Consider the following 23263-nt stretch of genomic DNA (forward strand, 5'->3'; position numbering starts at 1 on the left):
GCAAACAGCAGTCTTCTGTTTCAAAGTCCAACATTTTATAAATCCATCTAAATCATGCAGACCTCTACACCAGCATCACACTATTTCCTCCTGTGCTACTTGAACAGGCATCAGAATTCCTACAGCCACTAGAGAATTTGTCACTTAAATGTAAATATATGTTGTTTTTGGACATTTGCTAAAATTACAATTCGGATGCCAGTCTTAAGGTGGGATCTAAAGCATGTGTTTTATGCTGTTCTGCATATATTACTCACTTTACTTTTTTTTACTCCATTTTTGAATGACATGTTTTACCAGTCCACTTGTATATGCGAGCTAGATCATGAATGCAGTTCAAGTGAATATGCCTGGGACTATTTTTCTATCTATACCTTACTATCCCTACCTTACCATCATTAAACGAAAATGAAGTGAAAAAATGTTTTAATTTCTATATCAATTTTCAGTCAGATAAACCCACCCAAACAACGTTCAAGGTCCCTGAACACTGGCTCACAAACTGTACCATGACAAACACATCGTAGTGTGGTCTCCACCAAGGGGGGGGGGGCTATGACAAACATTTCAGAGAGAAGCTGAAGTCAATATTCTGCTGACATCAAAGAGCTGGTACACACTGCCCTATTTCAATACTCACATTACGCCTTAAAACTATTTTTACTCCCTGCATCCATATATCAGCTAACCCTCTGAGTGAGGGCTTTAATGACCCCACATTCAGATGATGTGTGCTGTAAACATCTCCAGGACTACATCTTCCTACCCTTCTGTTAGCCTGGGTAAACTTCAGGGAAGCTTTGCTAGAATGTGTGTGTGGGACCACTAATGATGCACCCTCAGGCTTCATATTTGTTAGCACCAAATCTGTAACAATAAACAATACGTGCATTTTTTTTTTTTTTTAAGAAAAAAAAGTGTGGTTGTGCTTTGCATTTAACCTTTGCTGGGTGGAATAAATTTGAATAACTCAGATGATGATGATGCTTAAAGTGTTTTTACTCCAGTATAGACATTCTTTTTTATCTTCTTAGGGCTTGTGGGCAATGTGATGATGGCATGTGGTGTTGTTTAAGCAGTACACTTCACAGAGACACCGCATGTATTTGAATCACCTGATAGAGCTGTTTTTTTCTGACATTTGGAGCTTGATGGATCCCACCTTGGATGACTCTGTAAAGACATATTTTCTTTTCTGTCTTTATCCTTTCCGGTCTTGCTACTACACACACACAGTCACACACTCACATTAACAAAAAAACAAACAAACATTTGTACCATGGCACATGCTCTGTCCCACACACACACACACACACACAATACCCGCTTATCACTGGCTCATTCATTGAGCAGATTAAATTTAGCAGCTTGCACAAAAATAACATCCTGTTTGGTTTCATGTTTACAACCTAAAGATAAAGCTGTATCCTGCTGGATGTTAAAATCATCTGTCCATTCTGACAACAGCCAGACTTCCCTTTATTGTTCCATCTGAGCAGAAAGATGGGTCTAAAACAGCAAACTCTGTTTCCCTTCTGGCTGCCTCAAGTGTGAAATGCACAGCATGACAGTGAAAAGAGCTTTAAGACAAGAGAAATGTCAAAACACTGTGTGTAACAGTATGTGTCCCATATCTATGAAAACGAGGGATATTGGTCCTTTAACCCATTGAAATGTCTAGAAACTATAAGGGAGCACAGCTACAAACAAAGAGCTACTCACACTGTGTGTATCCTAATGAAACATGAATGAAATCCAACCCAAACCCTCTAAAAATCACGTTCAGGTGATCAAATTGTGGTTTTACATGTGCAGCATTACATGAAAATAAGCCAAGTGATGAACGACAGAAATGTTCAACAGTCATGTTTGATCCCACTTACCGCCCTGTGTGTCGTAAACCGTGTTGTCAGCATTTTCTGTCGCCGTGGACAGGCACCAGAGGCGGAGAGCGAAGATCAGAAAGGCAAAGTTGCTGCGCCGCCTCCAGGTTCTCATGATGGGGCTCGGTGGGGTGAACCGCTCCGGTCAGACCGCGTCAGTGATGCAGCAGGACCGGGCACTTCTCACGGGTGACGGGATGGAGATATGCGGGTCAAAGCAGTTCAGAGCGGTGTAGTGAGAAAGAAAAAACAAGACTCCAACGAGATGCGGCAGGCTGTCACTCCAAGGGACCAAGCTGTCAAAAAGTTTTCCTCACAACACCAGACGTTTGGCGGGCAGCGGTCCGGGGTAAAAACGCACAAATGCATGTGTTGGCTAAATGTTTGTGCGCGGATGTGTTGTGCTCATGTGAGGGGCATGGCAGGGAGCTGTGGAGAAGACAGACTGAGAGGGTGTTGGGGAGTAGTGAAGCAGACTCACCATCCCCTCTAGTACCAGAGCAGCCACACTTTGCCATGTGCGCCTCGGAGAGCGCTGGGTCCTAGAGCCGGACAAGTGGCGTGCGCCCGACCCTTTGACAAATCCAGTCTGCGTTTTGGTGTCAGCCGGTCACAGCCCTCTAATTATCTGTTTGCTTCTCTCCTACTCTCACATGTACAGTGTTTTAATTAATGCTTCAATTCTCAATAAAAACTTTTCATTTACATGTTACTCATGTTACTCTGTTAGACGCTCATCAGGTCCGTCGCAGAGCAGTCACCACGGCGGCCTGTCACCATCGCCAGGGAAAGTCAAACCTTGCCCTCGCAACAATATAGCGACAAGCATGGTTTGTCGAAAAAGTCGCTGGATCTGTCCCCAAATGAAAGAGGCTGTGGTCCGGAAACAAAAGGGTCACATGTCATCTCCATTTTGTCACATGGGTCACATTTTGTCTCAATGTCCCCTCAGTGTGATTTACATATTGTGAGCACCTTCTAATTGTCACAATGCTGGCATTTAATAAACATGAGTTGTTTTTTTTTGGGGGGGGGGGGGGGGGGAAGCCAACGGGTCTGAAAAGTCAGTAAATGTAGCGAATTGTAAACACTGTTTGTTTATACAAAGTCATTTCTGAGGACCAACAACCAATAGGGAAACTAATGATGTAAGCATTTGGCTGACCAATGGTGTAACACCATCACTCCCTAAGTCAGATAGCAGTTGTGGTTGAGCTGGAAACCAAACATCTCTTATAGTTTGAATATACAAAGATATTTTCTCTTATAGCAAACTATCAGTTGTATTATCCAGTAGATGAGAACTTTGGTCTATCTCTTGTTTCGGTTCCTTATGTCTGGCTCAGTCTCAGCTGCTCTCTCGTGTGCTAAAATGTTGTGTTGTTTCTGGCCCACAGTAGATTTCGACAGTAGATTAATCCTATGACTATGGCATTGCTTGGGATGTAATTTGCAGGAAAATATAACATGAAATTTTGTGAAATTAAATCTGTGCATGTATGGTGATAGGATTACAAGCTGAAATATCCTTTTCTTATCCTTTTCTTAAAATGAAGCTTTTCACCTGTTGAATGGCAAATTCCTGCTAAATGCTTCTCTTAGAAAACTTTGAGCTAAGATTGGAAATAAAGCTGTGCGTTACTATATCTGTCTGCACAACATGCATTTGTTTTGAGTGATGTTGAGATAAAGCATCTCGTTATTCAATTTCACTATGAATATTATTCATCTAAAAAGGTATCCAGCAATAAAAATGGTGAGTCACCCCTCATTTTGAAACACCCCTGGGACCTTTCTCTATATATCTGTCTCCACACACAAACACACACATACACAGACGTGGACAAACTGTCATCACCCTGGCCCCATCTGTGCTCTGCACAGGGTACCTGGTCTGGTTTAGTCTAATCTTTTTTAGTGTGTGTACGCTGCAGGCAAAAGAGTCACAGATGTCTTTGCGCAGGCGTCAGTTCACTCCACATCTCCACTGAGGCTACGAACTGCAAGAAAATGAAAAAAATGCATCGCTTTGCCTGAGCTGACTTTGAGTGAGTTATGTCCTTAAAATCCCACAGTGTCATAGTGTACCTGTGTATTTTCTCTTCCTCTCTGAAGAGTTGTACTAAAATATACACTCTGAAAAACATCTGTCTTCTGTTGTTCCCTTGCAACTGTTGAATTGGTTCGGTTTTGTCTGTGCCTGTTGCTCACCCAAAGATCCTTCAGTAGGCTACACACAGTAAATATAGTAGATTTTAACTGGGAAGACTGTATTAATGTTAGAGTCACACTCCTTGAAGACATGCTAGCCACAAGGCTTCAGATAAAATGGGTGCCAGTGAAATGACTAATGACTAAACACATAATCAGTGGCTCGGCTTGGGCTCTCAGAATTAGCCCTGTAAGCTCAGCCGCTGCTCTCCTTTCTAAGACAGACATATCAGCCTCACCCTCAGGGCATCTGATTCAGTCAAGGCCACTGGGAAGCCAGTCAAGGGGCCTCAGAGCACATAGTTCACATTAAGCGGAGATAGCAATGTGACATACAGACACATGATGCCTCAGAGAGACAGAGGCTGACTGACAGGAGCCCCTCTCCTCGAATGCAACCGCCTGTCAGTCTGTGCTCATCGTCTGGAACCAGCCTACATGGCAGGAGAGCAGCTCTCCCACGTGGGAGATGGCCCTGCTGGTAACTAAGGCTTCAGTGAAGTCAGTATACATCATTACATATGTTGCTTTCTATGGACCATTATACCAGATAGTGCAACTTTAGAGTACATTAGCATTCACTTTCATCCTGGAAGAAAATTAAATGCGGTAGCAGAATAAAATTAAACATTTATTCAACATTTAACTCATCATTTTATTCAGGGTTTGACACACTGTCAGTGTTTACTCCAGAGCTATCCACTCACCAAAAGTCCACCACGACGCTATGTATTTGTACAGTGTGTTTGGCTGAGACCTGCAGCACATGCACCTCTCCTGTTCTCTCCTCATCCCAGCAGGCTCCACTTAAATGCCACAGAGATGTCAGTCACCTTTACAGGCTATATGTGGACCGCGGTCCCAAGCTGTGCTCAGAAGTCTCCTCTCTTATTACAATGTCATCTCTGGTTTGGAGCTCTGCGACAAAGGCCCCTTTCACAGGCGCTGCGCGTCTCCTGAGTTCGATTAGCTTGGAATTCCACTGTTCCGGATGGGAGGTTCCAGAGGCCTCGAGGCGTATGTGAGGCCAATGACGAAACATGGCTCTCCCTTCTCTTGCCTCTCTCCTTTACAGCACTGTACCAATGACAGAGTCAAGGTGCTTTGCACAACGCACTGAGACTCAATTTCCTGGAAAATGACACTGCATCAACACAGAATGTGCTTGGAATATTTTTCATTTCACTTCGAGATACTTGAGCTACATTAGAGGGAAATGATATTATAGATAAGGAATTAAACCATTAAGAAATACATTCTATGATTAATCTTTATTGCTTTTAATCACTGGGTGTTAATTTGAGCAGGAAAGACAGCTTACAGTTTCATTGCTTTAATATTTCAATTGTCAGATCCTTCTCATTTTTTAATTATGACTGTGTCGTTTGTAGGTGTGGAGGCTGGGTTTTGTCAATGTCTGCACACAACATCAATTAACTCTACAGCATACGCCCTGAACATCATACACAATTTTACAGCATAATTCTGGTCAACAACATTGCTTGTTTTGCCATAACCTGCCACTGTGGCATAAGCAGATGTGCAACATGTGTCAAATCAATTCGTATGTACATTTTATTGACATGGTAGTACAACAACAACAACAACAAAAAAAAAACAGTTTCTCATAAGACATGTTATAAAGGGCTTATTGCTTGTAACTACTGGCTATATTAATGGTGAACGGATCATTTACTAATGCTTTATTGATCAGTCAACATTTGGGTTGCTGGGTTGTGAAAAAACTACTTGGTCATAATGCAGTTATGTATATTAGTAATCCATGAACAGTAACATTAATACTTGTGAGTTTCACATTTTAATCAGCATCACGTCTGCAGTCAAACATGATACAAAGCTGTTAATGAACAGATATGGGTCCAGAGAGGGTTGAAATAACGCTGACTGATCCCCATTTGCGTTTCAGCGCCTCCTGTTTATCTTTGCAGGATATGATCCAGAAGTCTCTGCGAAACAAGAGAAGCAACAATGGTATCGATAACTTGTCAGACCAAAAATACATCTATCTGCCCTCAGACCTCCCTTCCTTCAATCTATTAAGAGCAGCTCTGCATGACACAAGAGCAACTGCTGCCGCTAAACTGGCTTTCATTTCCACCAGCCTCACCCCTAAGATGGCAAAGCCCAGGTAGGGGGAATAATTTTACTCTACTATCTGACCAAGCACCCTGCTGCGCAATCACCCTCCTCTCACACCACCCAACAGCTGGAATCTCATTTCAGCCAGTATTCAAAACCACCCACTCTCTATCCTGCACTATCGCACCCTACTCTCTTTTCTGGGCTCCCCCGCTCTCTGTGTGTATGCTGGACACTTTCTGGCAAAAAAAAAAAAAAAAAGAGACCTCTAAAGCACACACAACTGTGTGTTTATCGGGGAGCGGCACACTCCTTTTCTCCCCAATCTCACTGTGGTTGAGCCAGACTAATAGCTTCGTTTGAGAGGTCTCAAGGTCACACAGGCTTCTTAACGGTCCTGCCTGCTCCATTTCCCCAAGAAATAAAATATTCTCATTTGGCGTCATATTATGCTCTACAGTTGCTGGCTGTGTCAGTAAACCACACAATGCTAATGTACTGTAGAGACAAAGCATTTTGCACAAGATAATTATCATATTGTCCCAGATTACATAAACAGTGGCAATCAAGAGAAAGGTCAATCAGCTTCGGCTCATCATTTCAAAACATCTTGGTAAAAACTCTAACACACACATACACAAACTCTCTCTCTCTCACACACACACACAGACACACACTATGTGAAGCTCCTATGATTGTGTAATTATTTGGAAGAGATTGGAAACATCTCTTCACATTTGTCACATGTCACCTGACTGACAGTGAATTCATTGTTGTGGTTAGGCTATAATGGGAGAGGGAGTGATGGCTCACCCACAAGTGAAGCTGAATGGATCTGTCTGACACTGCATGTCCTAAATATATCATTCATTTTTCACTGTTGGAGGGCCTGGGTGACGCTTGTTAAAGCAGGTTCTATGCATTATGGCAGCAGGGGCCTAAATAAGTAATATAGTTATTACTGTGTGAGCTGTGCTTTCTACAGTGCTGACAGCCAAAACTACACTGCGGTATAGAGAGTGAAATGGGCTCAGTTGTGATGGAGTGAAGGTTTAGATCTGGCATGACATGAATCATCAGAATCTTCTTTACTGTCTCTGATCTGGTTTCGAAGAAAACACCAGACACTAAAGAAATAACAGACTTCATCTAAAATACAAGCTAAGTGAATAGATCCAAATGTTGAATGCTGAGCTGAGTGGGGATTGTCCAGTGTTATAAATGACAGAGGATGCAGTTTTGGCAGTCAAACAGTGACCTCTGCTGGGCCATGATCAAACCGTGTTTCATTTCATCCTTGTGAACGACGCTTATGACTCATTTGTTCATAATAAGAAAAGTACAAGGACATCTCCAATAGCAACGAAATAATCCAAATATTCACTTGTTACCGTGAAAATGTTGCTATTGTATTTGAAGTGTATTAATGTGGATATTTGTTTTTCTGGTTTAGATTCTGTTAACATTTTATGTGAAATGTTTTGTGTCTTTTAAGTTCTTGGTACCATGTTATAAATAAGTGCTCTCCAAAAACACTGAAATATATTCACAGATGTGCTAAGTATTGTTGCCGTAAAATATACTGAGCGAACACCCACTTTGAACGTCTCACATCCTTCACCCACAGATACAAGATGACTGTGCTCGGCCGAGGTTAGTGAACTGTGTTTTCTTGCTGTCTGTGTACTCTGCAAGGTCAAACTGTAATATAGCGTTTCAACATTTAACAAAATGTTGTACCTAACCACAGACAAATGTGTGTGACTAAGCCACGATGACCAACATGTACGCCTCCAAAATCCCTCCTCTTCAAGCATTCAGGATTGTGTGTTGTGTTGTGAGTGCTGTGTTTGTCTGTGTTTTTAAATTCTACTGAATTATATTTGAAGTTGCCAGTTTTCGTGTACAGTAATGTTTTGAACTGAAAAAAAATAACAAACTCTACCTTTTTGAAGACCTCTGCTCGCAATCTGTTGGTTTGTGATACAGCTCTCCTTTTCTCCTCCTCCTTTTTCTTTGTCACCTCTGGCAGCTTGTTGTAAATCCTACAGGCTCACAAAAAAGGCAAATTCATACAGGGCAGGGGAATACGGTATCAGAAGTCTGAGGGTGGCTGAGCTATGCCGACGGATTGGCATACTAGAGACAAGGTATTATCTAGTGGGACCACAGCCGGCAAAAACCTGGATGCACTGATAAACAGGTCTCACACAGACTCCTTTTTCACTCCCACAACTACAGCCAATTTGTTAAGAGATCCTCCGAGTCAGATAGTGTTGCTTTTGAAAAAAATTACAATGGGCAGCCATCTTCTGATCAGGTGTGCCTTTCCAGATAAGGAAAGAAAAAAGAAAGAAAGAAAGAAAGAGATAAGGTATGCAGAGGGTAGCTCAAATCTCCCGTCGAAATGTTTGGGCATCAAACATCTATTGTGTCCATACAGTATGTGGGTGTGTGTGAATGTTCATCATGTTTGTGCACAAACCTGGATGCATGGCAGATATGACAAGCTTGATGGATTGTGCTGAATATGCTGAATTAAAAAAAGAAAAAGAAAAACAAAGAGCGAGAAGAGAGGGAGTGACATCATCTGACGTGGGTTCGGTCGGGAGAACTCACCGTCTGGACCTCAGCTGCATCTCTCTGCCTGATATAGACCTCTCTCTAGGCTTGAAAAGGTTATCTAGGACACACACACATACACACACACACACACACACACAAAACACATTGGAATAACAAATAAGAATTAATATGTAAATGAATCTTGGATATGTAAATGAACACTGAGGCCTACGTGTGATCTCTCTTTTTCAGACAGTTACACGCTTGATTATTAACACACGCTCTTTACATATAACACACGTGATGTGTGTCCGTGTGTGTGTACACAAACAAACGCACACACACGGGCACATCTCAAAGCGCACACATATACCACACATATCCATATCCAATCCTGTTAAGCCTGACTATTCTGAATTACTCGACTGCTGCTGCTTAGGTCACCAGCACCAAGACTCTTTGTTCATAATTAGATTTCAGACGTCAGTCAGAGACCAGTGTGAGCTTTTCAAGGTTCCTCATTCCACGACTTCTCCGTGAACTCCCAAGGTTTAGTTGGACTGCTCCCTTCTTTATTAATATTTTACTAAAGGGTTGAGCAGTCACATATCCAGTACAGCTGGATTTGAACTGCAAGGACAAATTGTGTAAACAATCTGCTGTGATGAATGTGTGAAAAAACACGCAGGTGTAACCAGAACGCATCTAAGACGTTCTGATGTTACCCTGTCTATGTAGAGAATCTATCAAATTCCCCCTACTCTCCTGATGTGCACAGTGAAGAATCAAACAGTTGTGTTAAAGCTGCTGACAGAAATGGTGACTGTGGTGTGTGCTCACTTCGGCTCAACAAGACCTTGTCAGGGTGTGTAAGTCCAGCAGCTTCAGTAGGGGACAAAGGTAAACAAGACTCTGAGTATATAACAGCACTTCCTGCACAGAAATCATAATCTGGACCTTTGTGGATATCAAGCAATGTCACAAAATCTCTGAAAAACACTAAGACAGATACCCGGTGATGCAGAAGGACAGTATTATTATGTTACTTGTTTGTTTACTACATTTTGTAGTGACAGACAGAATTACAGGCATTTCTTTTGTGCCTTGTTGGGTAACATTGTTGATAAATGCTGGTTCAAAGAAGACATTTTGCATTTAAATATGTTTTTCATGATCAGTATGCTGCACTTCACATCATGTCTGGGCCCCATTTTTTCATTTAAGCGCACCTCTGTGTTATGCTTGATCTAATCTTATGAATTCATGTTTATGATCTTTTCTTTTTTCTAACATTATGTTTAAATGCTTGTTGGTTGCATTTTTTTTGTCTTTGCATGGCTGAAGTAGGGAAGAAAACTTTTAAAGGGTCATTATATTCTAGATGCACTGCTCTCAATTTGTGTGTGTGTCCTGCATTAAGAGCTTTAGGGACAAACATGCTCTAACAAATCTGCAGTACTCGATGATGGCCAGCAGAGAGCAAAGTTGGATAAAAACCACTACACTATATGTCTAATAATATCTAGAAGCACCCCTCCTGCCCCCCTCCTGCCGCCCACCCCCCCAGACATGTTGAGATTGCTGAGATTAGAGTGAATTATTTCAGACACAGTTCATAAGTTGCCTATGTATTTAAATGACTACTTGTCTCCAGTGAGCTACACCCACTGGGTGAACTCCCACAACAGTTCAGGGATTAGATGACTGTGTTGGTTTATACAGAGGTGACGTAACAACAGATGGGAAACATGGTAAAAGATTGATGTGGAAGATGAGGGGCCCGCTTTGGATCCACTCCAGGGAGACTATCTGATCTAAAAGTGCCAGACTGTGAATCGTATGCTGTTGTCAACAGGGCTGATGACACACTTCCACATCTTCCAGGATTCTTCTATCATATGACCTACAGCTGATGTTGTGTTGCTGTTATTATTGTGGTCTGACAGACGGACTGAAACCTTGTGATTTATTGTGTGTTTGACAGAGGGGTGACACGTTCCACTTCATGGCTTACTTCTGCTTTTCCCGGTTTCAGGCAGAGTTATTCAGCTGTACTTACCGCTAAGTGGATCTGGTGTGGTGCAGTTCCTCTTTTGCTTGCCCTGATCCTCCCTGAGGCCCTGCACCAGGTCCGGATTGGAGTCCTGCAGCGCTCTCCTTCTCCTGGCCCTCTGCTCCAACCTCCTCACTCGACCCTGAGATCGGCTGATGAAGTCTGGCCTGAAGAGCGCCAGAGCCTCCTGGGGTGGGGAGAGGGATAAATACAGTAAGCTGCTTGTTGGTGGGAAGAATACAGTATAACTCATAGTCTCTAATCCAGAGGAAAGAGAAAAAAAATCTCCACTGGGTTAAAATCTATTCTGAAAATATCCTTAATCTTTTCCTTAACCTTAGAGAATCCTTTTCACAGCCTTGTAATAGCTAGGAGGTGTAGGCAACATGGTAATACCATGCTCAGCTTTAGTGGGGAAAAAGGTAAGAGAGCTTTACCCACAAGGGGAATCTGAATCCTTTAGAAAGCCTCACAAACCTCACTGGTTCTTTACCCCTCAAAACACTGACATAAAACTTGTTAAATTAACAGGATAGAAAGAAAAACTAGAATAAGACAAAAAAGGAAACGCAAAGGAAAAAAGGGAGAAATCCTGTAATTATTAAGGATTTTTTTTAAAATCCCCCCTCTGACTGACAGAGGCTGTGTCAAACACACACTAAAACAAAACAAAACAAAAAAACCCAAAAATCTCTGTAAGTGTAAATATCAGCCCTCAAGAGATGCCACTGCTGTTGTGATAATCTTTATTCCAAGAGTAAACACATTAAGATTCTCTGTGTGGGAAACCATAATTGAAATAGTCAAACATATCATCCCTAAGGTTTTAAAGGTTCCATATGGCACATAAGCTGCACTTTTCCACATCTGATCATAAACCTTGTGTGGTTGCACTGTGTAGAAAGCAGCCGTTCATGGTATTTCTTGACTCCATAAATCAACCTTTATGTTGCCAGTCTTGGCTCTGTTCTTCGAAGAGAGCCGGTATTTGTTTAATTTGCATCGTCAGTAGCTGCACAGATTATTTAACATTTCTAAACTCTGACAGATCAACATTTTGTATTCAAGTGTTAAATAGTATAAAACTGAATTTTTTTTCCAGAGCTTTCAGTCTCATCTTTTGGTCTCATGAGCGAGTGGAGTTGGCTCAGTTGTCATAAAGATGGTTGCCATCCTTGTATGATTTCCCGATCTGTATCTTCTCTTGTGACCCAATTCATACTTGGGTCCTGTGATAACACCTGAACCATCTCCATGACAACTGAGCAGACTCCATCCATTGATGAAGGCTATGAGATGTGCCTAAAAGCTACCTATAATTTCCAGTAAGAGAAACTTAGGCTAAGATTTTTCTTTTCTTTTTAATTTTTTTTTTGGTCAAACTGCTATTTCCAAGGACATTCAGGTTTGTTGCAGCTCTCTGCAGCATTTGTTCCTATTGTGCAGCATATTTCTTAAAAGACAAGCAATTACATAAATATATCTCCTACTTTGAGGCTGAGAGTCTTGGGTGTGCCTTCCACAGAGTCAGCCTTCACTCGGGGATGATACACACAGGTCTCTTCCAAAGTGGAGACCTTTTGAGGCTCAGTGGAACAGCCATGTTCCTGTTGTTCTTCTGTGTTGTCAATCACTGTCTTCTTGCTCTTTGTTCTGGAGTCCACTTAAAGGACATAAAGAGAGGAGAAATTATTACATGAAATTAAATTTGGCAAGTTACATCATTCCATAAAAAACAAAGGATTGATCTGCAAAGAGCAAGATCATTTTCAAAGGGTAACTTTCACTGGGAGGAATAATTTAAAGTTGATTTTGTAGTTTCTACTGTACTTTGTTACCGTTTGGTCTAGCATAAAAGACAAATAGTAGATGGAATCTAGATGACTTATTCATCCAACTCAGACTGAATTATAGTTACAATTTTCATGTTCTTGAGTCCAATCTAAGCTTTTATGATCTGGAGAAACAGGAAAATTAACTAGCCTAAAACTGACCCTAATGCACACTTGCACGCGCTCACACACACACACACACACACACACACACACACACACACACACTACCGCCACAACTCATAGAAAGAAAACAACCCAGAGGGAACATGAGTGCGGCCTATGAATAATGTAATAGATGACAGTGCATCCATCATGCACCCGTTACCCCATTCCTCTACCTATTACGGAATATGTCCATTAAACACCCTACCATGACCACGTGGCACATAGATAGACCATCATCACAGGAAGCAAACACAAAAATGTAAAACTGCTGGTCCAAGTTATTTCTACATGATATGCCTTGCCCTTTAGGTATCAGTGAATGACCTGAACCAGTGAAAAGAACCAAGTTTAACAAAAAACTGTGGGATGGTGCAGAAAATAAGTGTTGTAATGAGTGGAGAGAGTTGTTAAATAATTTAACTTTTTTTTTTTTTGTGACAGCCCATGTATTGCGTGAAGAAGGCAGGTAAGACCCTGAATTTGCTTCAGGCAGCGACATTTTAGATTACAGTTTTTGAGTCCTCATGGCTTTGACGTCCACTGACAGGCCTCCTCACTGCATGTAAAGTGCAGTAGCTATGCTGTATATTATGTATGGAGTCTTATGGCTCACTGCAATATCATTGAATTCTTTCAGCTTACCCTTACCACCACACTATGCCTTAAAATTAAAGAACCAGTTTCACATATCAGGAAATGTGCTCATTTGCAGTCGTTAGCTTACGTCAGCATAAAGACAGAAAAAAGAGAAACAGGGATAGCCGGGCTATTTCTTGGTGACAGTGAAATGAGATATAACCTGTTACTTCCTGAGATGTAGAGGTGCTGTAGCCGCATTTTATCATTGTTGCATCCTACTTCTCCCTTATTTCTAGTCTCTATGCTAAGCTAAGATAAGCTAACTAAAAATTCCCAAAATGTGAAACTATTCTTTTAAGATGCCCCAGCTGGATAAAGTAGCTACCTCTAGAGGACCAAAAATGCAGTGTAAGGTGCAAAATTAATGTGTGTGTTGCAACAATTAAAGAGGAAACTCTTGAGTGGTATAAACCACTTTATATTTCTTAATACAGCTGTAACCTTGGTCTTATTCTAACGTATGAACAAGGAGATCCTGAGAAAGATTCTTCAAAATCATGCAAATGCTGTCTATCTTTAGATTTGCAACCCATTGTTAATATATGCAGTCACAGTTGCTAACTTCAGATTTTGTATAAAAGTGTTGGAAGTCAGAGGAGGATAAATGAAAGGGTTTGTTCTTTATTTAAATCTGCATCTGAACCGAGCGTGTGCATGTACCAGTTGGGATTCAGTGTAAACATTGTGAATGTACAGTAGGAGAAGTGTGGTGGGTGGGTGTGGGTCTATTAGCTATGCATGAGGTATAAATCAAAAGGTGAGAGGCAGAGTGAGAAAAATTCCACCCTCCAAGACCACCCTGGCACCACATTCAACTTGCCGTTACGCCTCGGAAACGTGATCTTATCTTCAGTAACTTTAGAATATACGAGCCACTGAAAAGAATATACACATCAACTGACATGCGTACTTTAGATTTTCACTTCAGAGGCAAGGTGATGAAATTCATACCTGGGCCGATATTGAAAGTGTGCTGCCTGTGGCTGAAATTGCTCTCGGAAGGGAAGGCTGCCTCATCTGCATTCCCCTTCTGCCTGCTAGCCTTTGTGTTTGAGGGGCTTGGCCCTCTGAATGACAATAATCCCGAAGTAGAGCCATGGTGCTGTGTGTCTAAATCACCAGCCTTGTTGTTAATACCACGAGCGGGTGCTATTTGCTCGACCTCGCGGCCCTGCTGCTTTGATAGAGAGCCTTTGCTGTGACCCAAACCACTCTCTCGGCCGTTGGGTTTGTTTCGGCCCAACATGGCCGCTCTGTGTCTCCCGTAACCCTCATTTGTTTTGGCTGGTTTGTTATCTGTAGAGGATCTGCAGCAGGATGCCACACCAAGGCGAACAGACAAGGTGGACCTGTACAGAGTTGGTTGACCTGCTGTTCCTCCCTCTAGTTCCATGAGGGAAATTGAAAGTGACTTGTCCAAAAACACAACAGAGCTAGTGGATCTCAGAGGCACCTCATGATGGATACAAGACTGGTAGGAAGGCTGGGAGGACAGGTTCAATAATGAGCCACCTATCATGTCTCGCTTTCTGTTGCCCACTGTGTAGTCCAGTCTGCGTTGTACTAGTTGTACTTTCCTCTTTCCTGGATCTCCCACTACCAGTCCATCAGTAGGTGAGTAGGCCTGTCTGAACCCATTTGGAGTCACAATGGTAGGATTCTGTTTGCACGCGTCTGGTTGGGAGTTTGACACTCTCATTGTGCTCGTGGGTATGGATGAGGCTCTTCTTCCAAAGGTTCCTGTTGAGTTGGTCGAGTTGGAGTTGATGGTTGAAACACAGGGTCCTCACATGGAAGAAAATGCTGTCACTGGTCTCCTTCCCACCACATCTGGGACACTTGCAGTCCTGAACAGGTTGGAAAGTCCACTGCAAGATCCACTATCTGCACTCTGAGAGTAGGTGGACTGTGTTATTGCTCTAAGAGACACATTCTCCTTCTCTTCTTGCCCCCACCACACACCCCATGACAGGACATTCCTGTGCAGTGAAGCGGTAATATTCTTACTTGAAGCCTCTGAAAAAAATGGAGAAAAGAAAAATCGTCATATCAGTGTGCAGCTGACTCCTCTGCAAACTGAAAGATTCTATAACTCAAAAGACACCAAGACAATCACAAATACAAAGATATAAATCACTGTGATCTGACTGGAAGGACACATTAGCTGCTCTCTTGCTCGACTTGTTTCTTCATCTGTGGCTGTTGCCATGACAATGTGTAACTTGATGGGTGGCACTTGGGGACAAATTATCCATGGCATTTAAAATGAACAATCCAGATTTATGTTTTGAAAACTGCCACTCTGTGCTCTATTCCTGTTTCGTAACTTCAGTTAAAAAAAAAATCTAATGAATTTTGAACATAGATACTTGAATTATATCTACTTCCCTGCTGCTTTTACACACAGGATACCTTGATGGTGAGTGTTTTTCTTTCCTCGCTGTTTGAAGGGCAAACAATAAAACATCTTCCTCAAACAAGCTCTTGTGTTGACTCATTTTCCAGAGACCCAAATATCAGGAGAGTTTCACACAAATATAATTTGGCTTAATGAGTAATTTTGTCTCTTGTTTAAATGTTATTGTAAACCATCTGCACACATTACCTAATTAGTTCACAGATCAGATATCATATAATTATGGAACAAACAGTATTTTGTTACATATTCAGACATGGAGTTATTTTTACAGAATGTTTTTGTTTTTGTTGATGGCAGTGAAACAGATTTCTGTTTCAAAATAACCATAATCACAGTCATTTTAAAATGTATTTTGTTCAACAAGCATTCTGGGAAAACGTAAAAAAAAAAAAAAAAAGATTTTTATTTCATTATATATATGTTCTTCCCCCAGGCAAAACCATTTACATTTTCAAGTACAAAATAGCAGATGCGAACAGTAACTGATCACAGAGTGCAGCAGTATATCTGTGCAGAAACACTGTTCAGTAACTTTCCAGGTCATAAGACCTTGGGTAAACAGATAAGTACGCCCAGAGCTGTTTACCTCATTGAGGTTGGGTGTCAATAGGCTTGGGAATCTCCAACTGCGGAAAACCCACTGACATTGACCAGGTGTCTTCTACTTCTTTATCTGTCTGTTCACAAAAGGAAAAGTAATATACTGTGCATTAGATCACTGCAGCTTCTGATTTTAACTAGGCTGTACATGCACCATACATGACATAAAAAGAAGTCCACTTCAAAGGCACACTCCTCAACTTGAAACACAATTATCAAACTTACCTACTCATCACAAAAGTACAGCGATCTTGTCAGTGAAAATAGTCTTTCTGCTAACACTTCAATATTGCATTATTCACTCCACTTTATCATCCCATCGTTTGTTCCATGCTTAGAGCCATGTTCGTTCCCACCTATCAGCTCCTGAAAGAAGAAATCCTCTCTCTCTGGCTTTCTGCTCCTCAGCTCAGCTGATGATGACTCTCCTAATGTGGTTATCTGTGTTGCTTGCCAGGCACATTTTGGATAATTCCTTAACACCAAACAATAGCTTAAACATTTACGCCTATTGTTTCAGACGGCAGAGGATGGGGCTTATCGATTCATTTTATTCACCACTCAGTATAATTCAGTTTTTTAATCACGATACACTAAATGCGCTGCTCTCAATTCAGCTGGTACAAAGCCGCATGTAGCTATTACAGTCAATAAAACTGCGATTATAACAAATGGTGGCATAATTTGCTCTTTAAATAAACTTGTCAGGCACGCAGAGCATTCATTGTATGTTACACAATGTCACAGTGAGACCCTGCAAATTGAACTCATGCTGTTGGCCTGTTAAGATGTTTGCGTGAACGGTACAGTGGATATAATACAAGGAAAGTAATTATGTTTACCCCGTGTGTTCTACTTTGAGGTGAGTCACATGGGACGGGAATGCAGGCTTGAATAACAACACAAACAATAACACTGAAATAGGAATTTACACATTCACAGTTTCACCCCATTTTTCCTTTGATTTATTTTTGCCCAGGCACCAAGTGTAATTGGAGGAACAACAGCATTTTTTATTATGCTGCACTCCACAAAAGAGTTTGTTTGTGTGAGAGAGAGGGGCTATGACCGGAGACCCCGACGGATATATGGCTTAAAATGGGGAACTAAACAAAATGGAACTTGAATGAGCACAGAAGCAATGGAAACAGAAGGTGACAAGAGTCTTTCAGCTAAAGACAGATTGCAGTGCCCACGTTCATTATGACGAACGTGGGCACTGTAGTTTCTTCAGCTGATGCCACGTGCGCCTTCCCGCTGCTGTAAATACTTGCTAGCCTACTTGCGCACCTGCTAGCTTACACTGCAGAAAATAGTCCAAAACAAATTTACAGATGTTTAAGTAGCATTTGCCAGAAACTACTGTGCCCAGGTGTTTTTGAAAATTACTTACTTTTTTTTTTTTCAAATTGGATGTGTGTAATTGTGGCTGTTTGTTTAAAGATTTATGGAAGGAACAAATGGGCTTTGGGCTCAGAGCCACGGACTGACAAAGTATTTAGAGACAGACATATTAGTTTTGATACTTTAATTGGAGTGGTGAGAAAAATATGAAATACAGGCAGCCTGATCCATTAAAACTAAACATTATGCACCTCCAGCCAACAGGTCTGTGAGATACACAGGCAAATATGCAAGGCGTGCACATGAGAAAAAAAAGACACAGTGTGTGTTTGTGGCAGAGTGACAGCATGCAGAGAGTGAACAGGGTTTGTACTTGGCTGATGTGACCGTATGCTTATTGTTTCATGCATGGAAACCAGCGAGTGAGTAAACCTTTGTGGTCCTGACAGTGCCAGCAACAGGGAGGGAGGCCACGGGACGTAGAGCTGGTTAGGAGGCAGACAGGTTGTGCAGAGCTGTAGGTATCCCAGAGATAAACCCATCAGCACAGGCGCTGTTGAAATGAGGCTCACTGAGGGAGCTCTCAGACAAAATGCTGGTATTCAGATGTGTCATATACGTGCTGGTGTTAGCAGAGGTTATTTTTGTCTGGTCTTATTATCCTGGCCCTTTACTTTATGCACACAATGCTTGTCATTTCTCTGCACATAGCCCTTTGTAGCCCCCCCCCCCATCCCCATTCAACCAACCTTTAGTGAAAAGAAAAAGCCACGTAATGATCTTCAAATTACCTCTTACAGTATATTCGCCTATGTTTCATTTTCAAATATGCTCTTGATGAAGGTTGAATTGCTTTCTGAACACACGTGTTGTTCGGTGAATCATGGATTATGAGGATGACGTACATGCTACATCGAGTGCATGCTCCTCGTTATGGGCTGCAGCAGCTTCATACTGGTTTCCGTATTAGAGCAGTCCGTCAGACTGAGTCAAGCATGCCCTAATGGTCCTGGCTGTGGGTCACTGGAATGTGGTCACATGGGTAGTAATCTGTTTGGATTCACAGTAGGAAAACATACCAGTAGTCTCAAAAGTTATTGGTAGTTATTCAACATTTTCTTCACCTAAAAACAATGGGAATAAACTATGAATGTTCTACATTAGCAAATGTCTATTAGAGCTACATCTACAAGTGCTGCAAACATAATATTGGGATTTTTGTATATCTTTGGCATAAATGCAACAGTTTTTAACCAAGCATAATTCAGAAATGTACTGTCCAACCCCTATCATGCATATAGTGGAGTGAGCCTTCTTACCTCAAAAAGCAGTGTCCAGCCCAAAATATCAACTGTTGCAGCTCTTTGTAGAACAGATATAGCCACAGTGTGAGGTCTCCTGCACTCAGCCTACGAGTATAACAGATCCATGCAGTCACCAGGTAGCTGAGTGTGCTCTGCGGTCTTTTCTCAAGCCCCAGGGGGACCTCCTCTCAGCTGACAGGGGATCAAGGAGCAAGGAGCATCAACTCAGTCAATATGTTTATACAAATGAGCCTGTGAGCTTATGTTTGGTGTCCGAGAGCTAAGACTTGAATACGCTCTGCAAATGAAAGAGAGGGAGATCCTGTGTCCGTTAACTTCCACGCTCTATTGGACACACTTCAGTGGATCTTGGTATTTCTCACATAGAGTAAAATCATTCTCTACATGCACCTCTGGTTTAGTTATGCTGGTTAAAAAAAAAAAGCACCCACCAGGGACCTCTGGAGCTTCCAGCAGAACCCTAGGCCTCGTCCATATGAGTTGAGTGCCCGTGGCTAGACAGCTCAGGGAGGCTGTCTACCCTTCTTCTCTCCTCCTCTGTCCCCAATGACCAGGCTCAGGTAGCAGAACAGGTGACTGGCTCTCAGGTTTCAGGACTTACATAATAGGTCCCCACCGCACAAGTTATTAATGGAGTTGGAGGCTCACAGCAGCTCCTGCAGTTGTCTAACTGACGCAGCAAAATATATATATATATATATATATATATATATATATATATATATATATATAGAGAGAGAGAGAGAGAGAGATGAAATAAAAATACAGCTGTTTAAATCCACTTTTACTCTTTTCATTGCTTATTCAAACCCGTACTTTCCGAAGATGTTTCCCCAAGACCACATACATCTTCTCAGAATACACAGACCTGGATGTAGACAAAAGAACAGAGAGTAAAGGCAAAACTATAAATAAACGTCTAGATACGGAACAGCGCTGAAGGTGCTGAATATTCAACTTATTGTTTCTCCCAGCAAAAGTAGGGTAGCTTTAAAAATCACAGTAGAGTACAGTAAGTTTACACTATGTCAATGATAAATTACCCAGTTACTCAACTAAAACAGTAAAAACATTGAGGTATATTTCACTCTTGTCACCGCACATGACCAAGTGGTTATGCTGATATGAATGCTGAATGAAGCATGGTGAGGATCAATCACTTATACCTGCAGCTATTAGTCTGAGGGGTTACTGTTACACTATTAAGTGGTCATAAATATAGGTATAGACTGTAATCATTTTATGGTCACATTTTTGGTATTTATCACAAATAACAAGCAGTTTTCTTTAACGGTATTGTTTTTCTTTGTAACCTCATGTTAAAGTTTCCCTTTTGATCCGTGTCCATGCTGTTTTCATATTCATACAAGAGCCTGAATTATACATATGTTTTAAAAAAATGCTCATAATGTATATATTGGCCATGTTCAATATTTAATTCATATGACTTATCTTATCAGCAGTTAAAATATGTAATCGTTTATTCAACTGACAATGGTTGATAAATATTATAGTGTTGCTAATTATTGAAGAATTAATCAGTTCCCCAAAAATATTACTTGATTAACTTTGTGTCAAAATTGACTTATTGTGATGCTGATAATGCATTTATGGATTGAATGTGATATTACTGTTACCAGGCAGTTTATCTGGGCTCATTCAGTTCAGTGTTGACCCCTTTATATTTGCTAAGATATATGTCACTGTAGCAAGAATGGACTAACTCAACAACTCTGTCATATGGGAAATGTTTCTTTTCCTGTTTTATAGGTTCTCTTCATAATCCATCAGTTTGTTCTTTGAAGAGAACTGCATGATCATTGTTATTGCTGTATTCAGCTTCACTGCAACGAGCTGAGCATCCTTCCAACATTGACCCTTTAAATATTCCAGTTTGAGAGCTCTGAAAATGTAGCTGAGAAAAACTGTGAAATATGGTTCTCTCAGCATGCCTAAAGATATGTGTAGGGGAGTCTATTCCAAGCTGATCCTATTAAATTCTCATGCTGTACAGTATGTCCACCCTATGTCTCCCAGCAATGTCACTTTTCATTTGATTTCCCCTGTTTCAAGTTTCAAGGGGTTTTGTGCAATTAATAGTGTGCTCTACAGCTAATATGTTCATTAGACAAAATCTTTTCTCTCTCACCCTAAAGCATCCTATTTTTGTCCATCAGAAACACCATGGGTATACTGTGCTAAAGCTCTCTCCTGCCCTGTTATGTTGTGTTTTTCACACTGGCGCAGTTGGATTCATCATTCATAACTGGTTTGCTTAAAGGCCACTGCTTGGAAGAATTTTAATAATGCAAATCTGGATCATAAGGTGAAAGAAACTCCAGCTTTGTCCAGTCACAGAGGGTCGTTTTATAATCACTGGAATGTGGCCTATTTTCGTGCCTTGGATCTTTCTCTTCTAGCTGGACAAAAGTCATAGTTACCTTTGTCACTTAAAACACGCCCCCATGTTCAGATGAAATAAGATGGCCAGGAATAACAAGTGTAAGGTCAGTGTCGGCTGCAATCACTGTGTCCATATGTAGAATTCACAAGTGATTTCATGGCTTTTAGAATAATAACTTTCTTTAGGTGTCATCCTCATCATGACTTAGGGAACTTTTATTCAAATGCAAAAAACCCAGTTTGCATTTTCATTTTTCAGATTTAGGTAGCACTTGACTGCTAATATGAAAATTCTAATTCAAATTCATTTTACATTTATTGCCATCATAATTATGGCTGGGTTAGTTCTCAAATTTAAGGTGAGCAGATGTAGCTTTCCCCAATTTTTGTATCATACTTGAACTTTACATAAATGTAAAGTTTGGCAAACGCTTCACTCACTTGCTCATAAAATTTAAAAAAAAAAATAACCTTTGAACATAATTTCCAAGTTATCCCATTGACCCAGAGGTCCACATTCTGACTATTGACTGGAAGGAATCCTGAATGAATTAAATACGGTGGAAGAATTACATTTGTGTCTAGCAAAAGATCTGTGCCAAAATTCTTCTCTTAAATCTTTGTTAAAGTTGTTGATAAACAGAGGAGAAGAGGAAGTCTGCTGTCTCCAGGCATCTCAATGACTCTCCTGGGTTGATTTCCTGATGAAATTTGAGGAGGAGGCAGCTGGTTTCTGATAAACATGGTTTCACAATAGTTTGCCTGATTTTGCAATTATGTAGGAATAAATACAGAGGCAGCAGAGTGGCATAGAGAAGCATGACTGTGTCATCTGGAGGGCTCGGATCAAGATGATGTTGGTAAGCACCTGCTGCACTGACAGTGTCTATGAAAAAGACACTGAATGCTTGCAATTTCTGATCAGATAAAAGTTTACTAATTTGTTTTGCTAAATTTATGAAACAATAAATGCTTTTGTAAAACTCCACATGAATGGATCACAGTAAATAGCTCACCTAATCAGTAATGTTGCTTGAATCACCATATTATATTTATATTAAAAACAATGGCGGCAGAAGTGGCAACTGCTTACTTTCTGAAAGCAACTTAATGGTCAGCTTGGTTAGTTAAAAACTACCTCAAAACATCAGTGACAAAACTAATTTCAGTTAAACTGGCTAACGGCCAGTGGTGGCTGCAGCTAACAACTGAACACAATAAAAATATAAGCTAGGTGTTTCATTTGTTACACCACCTCCTCTTTCTGCAGTCTCTCATATCCACTGTTTATTTTGAATAACCGTTTCATTAATGTATCATGAACAGAAAATGAAGACTTATCACACATGTACAGAATATGTCCTGGAGACTATACAGTGTGCTTTATGTGGCCTGTTGATGTTTAACAAACATCTTACATTTAGCCTCTGGGTTAGAGTGGAAACACAAATTGGATAAATGACAAACTAGCAGTGACAAATGATATGAACAATTGTTAATCATTAAGTTTGGTCAAATCTTTTTTAATTTGGAAACTGAAATAAAATTAGTAACAGTAGGTATAAACCATAGTGAAACACTTAAGTAGTTTCGTCATAATAGGGGGCAAAAGGTGATAAAATAGCGTGAAAAAGGCCTAGCACTGTAGATGTGAATCTATGACCACTCTGAACCGTATTAGACGATCTTCTGTTAGTGATTAGAAGAGGCCTTTATACAGG

At 40.9% G+C, this 23263-nt stretch overlaps 2 protein-coding genes across 3 annotated transcripts in view; both read right to left on the minus strand.

Moving 5' to 3' along the window:
* adam12b (ADAM metallopeptidase domain 12b) overlaps positions 1–2588 on the minus strand; it is a 74562-nt gene extending 71974 nt beyond the window's left edge. For both annotated transcript variants that reach the window (XM_071480347.1, XM_071480346.1), the window contains exon 1: positions 1884–2588. In XM_071480347.1, the coding sequence (XP_071336448.1) occupies positions 1884–1998 (115 nt within the window). In that variant the 5' untranslated portion in view covers positions 1999–2588. The remainder of the gene's footprint in view (positions 1–1883) is intronic.
* A 2758-nt stretch (positions 2589–5346) lies between these two features.
* On the minus strand, positions 5347–19990 carry LOC139622775 ((E2-independent) E3 ubiquitin-conjugating enzyme FATS-like). The gene is made up of 11 exons (XM_071480349.1): positions 19956–19990; positions 19571–19809; positions 19134–19310; positions 16696–18864; positions 16457–16547; positions 14403–15467; positions 12303–12475; positions 10819–10999; positions 8814–8877; positions 8140–8239; positions 5347–6061 (listed from the first exon to the last, which is right to left on the minus strand). Exons 6-11 carry the CDS (start codon positions 15148–15150, stop codon positions 6032–6034), a joined length of 1296 nt encoding a protein of 431 aa, XP_071336450.1. The 5' UTR covers positions 15151–15467; positions 16457–16547; positions 16696–18864; positions 19134–19310; positions 19571–19809; positions 19956–19990; the 3' UTR covers positions 5347–6031.
* Positions 19991–23263: the final 3273 nt, after the last annotated feature.

The sequence above is a fragment of the Trachinotus anak genome, unplaced genomic scaffold (genome assembly GCF_046630095.1).
Source record: "Trachinotus anak isolate AG129_WGS33_773 ecotype Australia unplaced genomic scaffold, CSIRO_AGI_Tana_v1 ptg000007l, whole genome shotgun sequence".
Taxonomy (NCBI): Eukaryota; Metazoa; Chordata; class Actinopteri; order Carangiformes; family Carangidae; genus Trachinotus; species Trachinotus anak.

Coding starts and splice junctions, on each gene's coding strand:
- LOC139622775 (XM_071480349.1), bottom strand. CDS start 15,150: ATGAGAGTGTCAAACTCCCAACCAGACGCGTGCAAACAGAATCCTACC. Junction 8,878..10,818: donor CACACCAGATCCACTTAGCG/GTAAGTACAGCT, acceptor TGTGTGTCCTAG/ATAACCTTTTCAAGCCTAGA. Junction 8,240..8,813: donor ATGCAGCTGAGGTCCAGACG/GTGAGTTCTCCC, acceptor GTGAGCCTGTAG/GATTTACAACAAGCTGCCAG.